Source organism: Gymnogyps californianus, chromosome 11 (genome assembly GCF_018139145.2).
Source record: "Gymnogyps californianus isolate 813 chromosome 11, ASM1813914v2, whole genome shotgun sequence".
In the NCBI taxonomy this organism is placed as follows: Eukaryota; Metazoa; Chordata; class Aves; order Accipitriformes; family Cathartidae; genus Gymnogyps; species Gymnogyps californianus.
In genome coordinates this window covers 15564900-15574917 of record NC_059481.1, presented here as the reverse complement: position 1 = coordinate 15574917, position 10018 = coordinate 15564900, and the positions used below count along the sequence as shown (strand labels likewise).

The window sequence follows — 10018 nt, the reverse complement described above, 5'->3', positions numbered from 1 at the left end:
CCCTCATTTGAGGGAGAAACCTCAAGCTTGCACTCCTTCCATACTTCTGGGGTGGGGAGGACAAGAGGGGTGGCAGTGCTGGGGGTGTCTTCTCTACCTCTTAATTGTTGCAGCTTTTGTGCCCACCTCTCAAAGACCTGGCTCTGCTGCCCACTGAAAGCTGAAGTGAGTGTCAAGTAGATAAATGGGAAGACTGCACAGGAGCTGTATGTAACAGCACATGGATGGTGTGCCAGCCCCTGCCACCACTGTCATCTCCAGCTGGAGCCTTTCTCTGCCTCTCTGTTCCAGAGAGCAGAACAAGGACAGAGCTGCTACAGAAAGCCTCTAGGGAGAAGTCAGTCTTAATTCCTGCTACATATAGGAGCATCCAACAATTGCCCTGGCTCTTGTGTCTGCTGGGGCTGGACTTGGTGGCTAAGCATGGGGTGTCTAGCAGGCTCTTGAGCAAAGGATCATGTGGTTTTCTTGGCAGTTGACAGAGGCTGGCAGCTCAGCCTTCCCTAAGGCCCAGCTTGGGGAGCTAGCTGGGGGGGTTACTTTATCTTCCCCCCCTTGCAGCATGTGACACAAGCGCTAGTGCTACTCAAGCCTTTCCTAGTTACTTTTTGTCTTCTGGCCAAGAGTGGTCCTTGATGCCACACTGATGGAGAACGGAGATGGTATGAGCTTAAAAAACTGAATGCCTCTCCTGAAAATACTGAAGGGCTGTTTTTGCCACTGGATGGGAGCAGGTTGATGACAGTTCTGGGCCAGCCCCGAGGTTCTCCCAGGATCACTGGGTCGCTGGCTGGAGGAATCCTCCAGAGCCAGACCTACAGCTGTGCCAGGACTAAGAGCCAAAGCAGGATGCAGGGCTTAGCTGTGGCCCTTCCTGCAGCACATGGAAGGACTCTCCTCTGGGACAACAGCTTCCCTGGAGCATGCAGCAAAGCTTTTGGTGAGTGCGTTTCTGCAGAAATCATCATCTGTTATTTTTCCCTACTTGAGAGCGAGTGGATTGCCTAACCTTTCAGCTGCTGGCAGAAGAAACACGCAACAGCATCTCTGGCCAGGACACGGACATCTTTGAGCCCAGGGCGTAGAAAAGCCCTGCCAAAAGCACTACTTGACTGACACTAAGAGCTTGCTGGTGTGTGGTTTGGTTTTTTTTTTTTTAACCTACAGTCCAAGTGAGACAGATGTGGAGGGTAACGGACTGGTGAGCTGTTGGGGCAGCTGGGTTGGGCCAGGACTGTTGCTGCTCTTCCCCTGTAACAAGAACTGCTCTGTGGGCGGCAGTGTTTCAGGCTCCATCTCTAGTTTATTGGCCATTGTGATTTAGCTGTTAGATCTACTTCAAAACTCATTCCTGGCTTGGTCAGAGTCACTCTAGGGGAAGCTGAGGCTGGCATGGATCAAGCTCCCTGCTCTGTTTGCTGTGCTGTTCTCTGTCTCCCCATCAAAGCAAGCTACTGGCTGACGATTTTTCCCAGCAGTGGTGAGCAGCCACAGGGACCTCCCAAGAGCTGTGACTGTCCCAGTTCAAATCCCAGAGGTAGCAGTGTGGTGCTCCGGTCTGTGTGTATGAGGTTTTTTTGGTCTTTTTCTGTTTTTACAAGTGAGCTGCAATTGCTGTGTCTCCCAAGCAAGCTGTGCTGTTGTGTTTGCACTGGCCTGATGGTTGTAGGGTTGTCACACATGGTTTTCTTGGGACGGCTCCAGATGCTTCCCGGCCCCAGGGAGAGCACTGCACAGTAAGGAGCCAAACACAGCAGAGAGGTGCCTTTCACTCTCCCTGTGGGCTCTCACACGATGCTGGTGCAGCCTCAGGCTGGGACTAGCCATGCTGCTGAGGCTGGAGAAAACAGATTTAACTCCAGCTACCTCTACCCAGACAGGCCCCATCCTCCCCACAGCTTCAGAGCCGATGTCCTGTTTGGTTTGAGCCTGAGCCAGTGCCCTGATGAATGTGGCTCTTGTTAGCACCCTCCACCTTGGCCAGCTTTGGGTGGGAGTCTGGTCTTCTGGCTGGTGAAAGGCACCCATGTGTAGCTGCAGAGCTGAGGGGGGACAGGGCATGTTGCGGGACGAGGTTGACAGAGAAGAAGGTAACCTGGGCAGAGACCAGCAACTTGCTCCTCTCTAAGCCCTACTGCTGGCCAAGGGAGGAGAAGATGGTCTGGAAACAGGTATCCTCAGCTCCTTGGAGGAGATGCCTGGTTCATCAACCAGAACAGACTGCCTTGCCTGGGACACTGCTACTTCTGCCTCCCTCCTCCCCACCATGCTCCTGCTGACTCCACATTAGCAAGGGCTAATTAGCATTAGCATCAGGCACAGCTCTGTTTCCTAGGCAAGTACCCTCCTCTGCCTTCTGTGGTGGCTTTTGGTGGGGCTTCCCTGACTGAGCTCCCTCTCATGATGCAGTGCTAGGAGAAACATCTGTGCTGAGGCTTTTGAAGGATTTAGGAGGGTATATTCTGCTTGTCTTTTGCTGTCCTGTGGTTAAAATCCATCTCCTAGTCTTAGTGGCTGCTGCAGCCTCTGTTCCTCCTCCCTGCTTGCCTGGCTGAGCAGGAATTAGGCAGAGCCAGCTCCGCCTGGGCCTCGGTTGGGTTCTTGTTTGCATCTTTTGCGCTGTTTTCTCTTTCCTAGTTAGAGAAGATGACTGAGAATTGGGGGTCCTTGCCCAGCCAGGGGGGGGCTCGTTCTGGGGTGCAGGGAGGATGGAGGTGGCCGGTTCCTTGGCTGCTGTGCCAAAGGGCAGTCAATGGTAGGAGGACAGCACTGACGCTCCTGGCCTCCTTAGAACCAGCAGCGCAGCCAGTGCCTGTGCCCAGAAAGCTGCACCCCTGTTCCTTGCCACATGTCACAAGGGACCCCGGAGCTCTGCTGTTAAACACTTTATTTCTCCCTTGCTGTAGCCCTCCCTTCCCAGAGCAGACGTTCTCCTTGTCCTCCCACCGCAGCTTCAGGGCGTGCTGCAGAAGAGGGCTGGTGGCCTCCTTTCTCTGCTAGCTTCCGAGGGAAGGATGCTCTGCCTGGGAGGGACAGGGCTGCCAGGCAGCCTGCTGCCAGGTTTGGGGAGGGGAGGGACAGGCGTGGAGCAAAGCGCCCAGAGTGCCTCATCATGAGCAGTCATTCAACCAATGCTACAGTAAGGAGGTGGTTGGGGTTAGAGGACCACCTCTGATCCTATTTTACAGGGGAAGGGGAGCAGACCCCAGTTTAGAGAGCCGTGTCTTCAGCCTCGATGCGGGGCCCAAACAGCTTCTCTGCAGTTGCTTTGCCATCGTACTTGGGCAAGGTGCCACCAAAGTCTGCCGGCAAGATGTCAGCATCGATCTCCTGGTAGAAGGACTCCAGCTCCTCCCCATGCACAAAGACCTGGCGGGAGATGGGAGCAACCCTCAGCAGACCGGGGCAACTCTTCCCAGCCACTCTTTCACCCAGGGACGTGCCTTTGCCTCTGGGTCCCTTTCCCACACTCACCCTCTCCAGCAGTTTGCTCTTCAGGAATGGTTTGACCACGTTGTAGGTGGTGGTGAAGTACCAAGGCTGGTGGATGAAGTGGACAGCCTTGAACCGCGCTGGGAAGGAGTCCTAGGATCCCAAACCCAGACACAGATGGTTATAAAGGGTGCTGGCCACGCAGAGCTGGGCGGGCAGCAATGGACACCCCAGCACTGCTGTGGCTCCCCTCGCCCAATCTCCCCTTCTCTCTTTGATGGCCCCTTTTTGTTCTGACCCAGAGGATCAGCTGTCCCAGCCCCAGGAGGACCAGGGAAGCTGAAGAGCCTCACAGATGGTTCATTGCACCCACTCCATGAGAAGGACCACATCTCTGCTGTCATCTTTCCCTGGGGAGGGCTGAGTGTCTTTGGCCTCTGGTCCAAGGGCAGAAATCCTGGAGTGCCTGCGAGTCTCCGTCCAGCCTGGACCGGGCTGGGCTGAGAGGTTGGTGAGGAAAGGCCTCCAGGCTGTGCTGTAGGATGCTGCAAGGAGTGGTGGTACTGCTTCTGGTTGGCCATTTGAGAGGACAGGGAGCTGGGGCCAGAAAAATAGGATCCATCTTGCAGGATTTTGCCAATTAGCTGGCAAGGGAAGGAGCGTGTGCCTCTCCATGGTGCTTTCTTGTGGTGCCAGTGTGGTGGCAATCCCAAACCCTGCTAGCCCTGCCTTCACCCTTCCCTGAGATCTCTGCTCCCCCAGGGCCCACTCTGCCATTGCTGGGCACAGACTTTGCCACCTCACCTGCAGCATGTCCACCATCTTCTTGAGCTCGGAGGGTTTGATCCCTGATGCCTGCTGCATGGTGAAGCCCTTGAAGTTCTCAATGATGCAGAACCCATTGATCTGGGTCTCTTCATTTTCCAGCAGCTTCTCCAAGATAACACAATAGGCACGAAGGATCTGATGGAGAGGAGAGACAGCAGGGGCTGGTACTAGGTCTCACCTCCCATAGACCCCAGGAGGTTCCCAGGAAGACTCCCATGGAGTGTTAGCCAGGGTCTGCTTGACTCCAGCCTGCTTGTCGCAGCCAGCCCCAGGACTTCAGAGCAGGAGGGCATTTTGGGGGATGCTCAACAAACATGTTCCCCTTTCAAGGTGGGCACATCTCAGATCTGGATCAAGGATATGTTGCCACCAAATTCAGAGCTGAGTAGAAAACAGAGCTTGGAGAACTTGTGAGTTACATGCCTGGAGACCTCTTTGCCAAGAAGCCCTTTATGAGCCCTATGCCTCAGTTTCCTCCTCTGCCCTGCAGGTCCCTCCTTTCTAAAGCACCTTGATTTAATGGCGTGGTGCCTTTCTTCACCCCGTGTTACCTGGGCTGGGGGATGCACACCCAAATTTGGCCTGCACCTTGCACCACATCAGGGGGAAGGAAGGGGAACCCTTTGGGATGGACCATGCTCTCCCAGGCTCCATGGAAGGATAAATTCAAAGGGCTACAAGATTTGCTTCAACCTGGATGGCTGGAGGCTGTGCGTGGATGTACGCATATGTGTGTGTAAGGGATGCTGCGCTCAGACGTGCTGAGCAGGACAAGCCCAGGAGCAGGACCACGCTGCTCCGGGAGCGACGGCTGGGCTGGGTTGAGCTGACCTCATCGAAGGTGATCTCCTCGTAATCCCAGTTCTCGATGTTGAAGAGCATCACCACCCGGCCATACTTGTCTCTGCTGGCCAGGATGCCGGGGTAGCCGGCTTCAATGGTGCTGCGCACAGCCTCGGGGGTCAGGTTGTCGAAGAGCTCGGGGTACTGCTGGCGGAAGTTCACGTAGCCTGGAGAGAGGCAGAAATCGGGGAGGACAACGGCTGCTCGCCTGGCCTTGGGAAGCCGGGGGAGCCACCAGAGACGGGGTGGACTGGCGATGGCGAGACGTCGGTCCTGAGCCCCCTGTGCCTGGGGTCCACATGCATCAGGTCCTCTCCAGCAAAGGTGGGGAAAAGGAGCTCAGCAGCATACCAGCCCCAGCCCCAGCACGCTCGGTGTTATTCTCCCCATGCCAGGGGCTTCCCACGCCTGCCTTCTCTCCAACACCTCAATGAGCAGATAAAGTAATTTTTCCCCTCATTTCCCTTCTCCCCTTCCTCCTTGTTTGGGTGACATCCCCCATCTCCCCTCCCTTGGCACCCTGCGGGCATGAAATAAGAAATCTTGTCCTGGGAAAATGTGGATGAACAAAACCTCTCGTCTGGGAGCCAGCGCTGGTAATTACAACTCATTATCCCCCAGGCCAACACAAAGAAGAGCGGAGCCGGAGCCAGGCAGGTCCCCGCCAGTGGCCACCCCCCAGGCTGCCCTCCCACTCCCCCTCCATCCCTGCGGGTCACCCCCAGTGTGGGGAGGGGGAGCCACAAGCCCCCCAACCTGCCCCCAGCCCTTGAGGGGTCCCAGGGGTGCTGAGCCCACCAGGCACCATTCACAGAAGAATCAGGGTGGGTGCAGGACTCGCTCCTTACAGGGCTATGGAGGGGTGTGTATAGATGTCCTGGTTTCAGCTGGGATAGAGTTAGTTTTCTTCTTAGTAGCTGGTACAGTGTGTTTTGGATTTAGTGTGAGAATAATGTTGATAACATGCTGATGTTTTAGTTGTTGATAAACAACTAAGTTGTAGTGCTTATCCTAAGTCAAGGATTTTTCAGTTTCCCATGCTCTGCCAGCAAGCAGGTGTGCAAGAAGCTGGGAGGGAGCACGGCCAGGACAGCTGACCCGAACTAGCCAAAGGGATATTCCATACCATATAACATCATGCCCAGTATATAAACAGGGGGGAGCTGGCCGGGAGGGGCAGATCGCTGCTGGGGCATTGGTCAGTGGGTAGTGAGCAATTGCATTGTGCATCACTTGTCTTTTCTTGGGTTTTATTTGTCTCTCTTTTTGTTATATTCCTTTTCATTACAATTTCTTTTTTTTTTTATTTTTTTTTTTCCAATTCTCCTCCCCATCCCACTGGGAGCGGGGAGGAGTGAGCAAGCGGCTGCGTGGTGCTTAGTTGCTGGCTGGGGTTAAACCACGACAATAGGGCATGTATAGGGTGTGTATAGGGCATCGGATTCTCGAGGGGATGCAGCCCAAACCAGCTGGGTTTGCTGCACAAATGAAACAGCCTGCCACTGCCAAACGCATTTTTTTTTTCCATTTTGTCCCGTAAATTAGCAAGGAATGGGAATGTCCTGGCTTTGCGGGATGCCTGGCTCCACCCTCGTTTATTTCCTTCCCCATCCCAACTCTTTCCCCTGCATCCTGAGCCCCCAGCCTTGCCTTTTTCTATTTATCCTCTCTCCTCGTCTCCTTCCCATGCTAGGGTCCTGCTCTGCCGGCACAGCCCAGACCGAGGGGCTGGGAGGCTCCGGCATGGGGCCAGGAGCTGCCAGGAGGATGGATAACCCTGTCCTCGCCCGGTGTCACAGCCCAGGATACCTCCCCACCTTTCAGCAGGTCGTAGGCCCTGTGGACGTCAAACTTGCGGGCGCGGATGAAGCGGAGGAAGAAGGAGTCGTCCTTCCCCTGCACCTTCTCGGCCACGGCCTTGCACAACTCCTCGCCACTTGCCCGCTCCTGCACCAGCTCCCGCAGTGCCTTCACCGCAGCCTCCCTCTGCTCCTCCGTCTCGTTCAGCTCGTCCTTTGCCTGGAGGGGGAACAGGGAGGGGGCACGGCTCAGTGATGCCTCCTGTGCACCCCAAAACACCCTGGGGGTCACGTAGATGCCCAAAAGCCAGGTGAGGTGCAGTGATGCTCACTGCAGTGTACCGATGCGGGGAGGGCAGGGTCACCCAGGTCCCCTACTCTGAGACCCTCTGGAGTAAGCGCATCCTCCCCCCCAGTGCAAGAGCCCATCGAGGGTCTCCTCTGGCCCCCAAGAAGGAGCAGGAGACCTAGGCTGTGCCTGGCCCCCGCTCCCCACGGCCACCCTCACCTTCTGCAGGGTGTGCGGGGGGATCTTCTCACACCTCCCGAAGACGGGGCCATGGTCCTTGGTGGTAAGGCGCTCCAGCTTGGTGCGCAGGGCCTGCTCCTCCTCCGAGATGATGCGGAAGGTGCCCGTCTGGGGGTGAAGAGAGGATGTGGGGTTTCCCCAGCCAGTCCCCCAACTCCCTGCCCCACCATGGGTCTCCTGGGATGGGGGGCTATGGGAAGGGCAAAGCCTCCATGCCTGCACCTGAGGGGGTGCAATGGGATGGGAATGGGCTGCATGCCACCCAGCCTCCCTGCTGTAGGCTGAGAGCAGCCGGGGAGGTGAGGGGTGCACCGGGTGCGCCCCATCCCACCACTGCGGGGAAAGGATGCTCAGAGCCCAGGGGACAGGATGGCATGGGGACAGTACTCACAACAGCAGACATGTCGTCGTCTGTCCTCCGTCAGCCACAGGACACTGGGAGAGGGAAGGAGGAATCAGCAGCGGTAGGGATCCCAACAGCCTCCGCAGCCCCCCCATGTCCCATCCACTGCCCCTCTTGCTCAGGCAGGGACACCCCAACTGTCCTCATCTCCATCACATACTGCCTCTGTCTCTGCCTGCCTGCCGGAGGCTGAGCAGCTTTGAGAAACACCAGGGATGTTTGCAAAAGCAGCTTAAAAATTTGGGTATTGATCGTCTGACATCTTCATCCTTTTTTTTCCAGGTCTGCCTTTCCACTGGTGTTTGGGGGCATCTCATGGGGACCCCCAACCCCATGAGCTCACCCAGTGCCATTTCATCTCAGACCATCCTCATATGGGCAGAGGTGAGTGCCCAGCTTTGGCCAGGTGGGCAGCCGGCTCGTGCTTTTACCGCCTTTTATTTCTACTGCCCTGTTACCCCCAAGGTGTTTCCCAAACTCTCAAGTCTCTGCTGCTCCAGCCCAGAGCCAGTCACCGGCTGCAAGGCTGGACCGCAAGCCTCTCGGCATCTTTCTGATGCTGTCTGGGTGAAACATCTTGTTCCCATGCGTGAGTGAGGAGGAGGAAGCCTGCCTTCATCCTCCCTCCAGTGCCCGACCCTGCCCCTGGCCAGCCGTAGCACCAGCTCTGAGCCCAGGCTGTGTAAGAGATGCTTGGCTCCAGCTCAACCACCTCCCAGGGGCATCCTCTTCCCCACCAGCTCCCAGGGAAGGGACGGTCATCCCTTTTTTCCAGCCACTAAAAGCAATCCCAGCCTTGGAGGTGCCAGGTTAAGGGAGGTCTCTGATGCAGTTATTTCAGGTGGAAGAAGTCCTGGATACTCACCAGGGAGAGAAAAAGCTGAACCGTCCACAGAGGGTCAGTGCACAGGGCCGAGGCGGACACACGGACGGTGAGGCCGGAGTGGAGCAGGAAGAAAGCCGGGCGAAAGCTTTGTAGAGTCACCGGGTTGGGATTAGACCGTCACAAGGCATCAACTCACTGCAGCTTTGTAATTAAGTCAGCACAACCCAGGCAAGCAACCCCATTAAAACATTACAAAAGGCAGCTGAGGAGAGGGAAGGAGGGAGCCAGGGCTCCGCCGGCCAGCCGGAGTGTGCGTGGAGGGGCGGGCTGGGATGCCGGACCCGATTAACGAAGTATAAAAGCTTCTCGTTGTGTAACTCGCTCATTAGCACAGAGCAGGGGCAGAGGCAGGCTGTGGGCAGCCTGCCATCCTGGCCTGCTCCCCTGGGGCACGCAGGCCAGGTCTCTTCCCTGGCTTCTGCCCCGAAAAGCCTGGCAAGGTTCCACTGTGAATTTGGCCACGTGGGCAGGGTCCGGTTGCGGGGAACGGGTCCATGGCAGAGGATGCTCCTGGGGCTGGTCCCACCTGGGGCTCTCCAACTCCTCCCCAAGGAGGCCACTTAAACCGGCATCCATATGAGGTCCCTTTCAGCTTTTAAAATAAAAAAACATGGGCAGATATTATTTTTTTTTACGATGCCCCCGAGTGATGGTTGCCTACTTGGAACTTTGGGAACTGGAACCCAGTCCACCCCCGGGGTGATGCTGTGGACCCACAAGGGAGGGAAGCCCCACGATGTGGCAGGGACCACGCTGAGCCCGTGCGTGGGTGCAGCAGGACAGCAAAACGAGTTTTTTTGGGACATCCACATCCCAGCATGCTGAAGCCACATGGGGCAGGGGAGCCCTTGCAGCCTTAACTCTTTTTGGGCCCAGGGTTGCAGGAGCTGGGTGAGGATGCGGTGAGGATGGGGCTGTGCACAGCTCTTTCCCCAAGCCCAGGAGAGGAGCTCGGCTGGGCTCTTACTGCGATGGGGATTTTGGGGAGGTGGTGGGACCGGGCTAAGCACCGGAGCAGGACTGAAGTGGCTTACACAAGGCATGTTTTGTAATGCCACGGGGATTTACAGATTTGGTTTCCACGGGGCTGCCCTGCAAACAGAGCCGAGACCCCACTGTGAGGGAGGGAGGAGGGGGAAGGCACAAGACTCCAGATGAAGGGCAGGGGGAAAGCGGGGAGGGAAAACTCGGACCTGCGCCAAGACCCCGAGTGATGCCGCTGTGGCCAGGAGCACCACGCACTGCTCTCCACGGGAGACCCCCCGAGCTCCCCGTCCCCTTCCCACGCCAGCCCTGGC

General features: G+C 56.7%; 1 protein-coding gene across 1 annotated transcript; it reads right to left on the bottom strand.

Moving 5' to 3' along the window:
- Positions 1–2873: 2873 nt before the first annotated feature.
- Positions 2874–8852, bottom strand: RLBP1 (retinaldehyde binding protein 1). The gene is made up of 8 exons (XM_050903546.1): positions 8700–8852; positions 7823–7866; positions 7411–7539; positions 6921–7122; positions 5092–5270; positions 4237–4395; positions 3475–3585; positions 2874–3369 (listed from the first exon to the last, which is right to left on the bottom strand). Exons 2-8 carry the CDS (start codon positions 7832–7834, stop codon positions 3211–3213), a joined length of 951 nt encoding a protein of 316 aa, XP_050759503.1. The 5' UTR covers positions 7835–7866; positions 8700–8852; the 3' UTR covers positions 2874–3210.
- Between the last annotated feature and the right edge of the window lie 1166 nt (positions 8853–10018).

Bases quoted from the DNA above. Each gene is read 5' to 3' on its own strand.
- RLBP1 (XM_050903546.1), bottom strand. The intron at 4,396-5,091 runs GTCAGCTCAACC...CCTCTCCATCAG, and splicing joins AGGAGATCACCTTCGATGAG to ATCCTTCGTGCCTATTGTGT. The intron at 3,586-4,236 runs GTGAGGTGGCAA...TTGGGATCCTAG, and splicing joins AGATGGTGGACATGCTGCAG to GACTCCTTCCCAGCGCGGTT.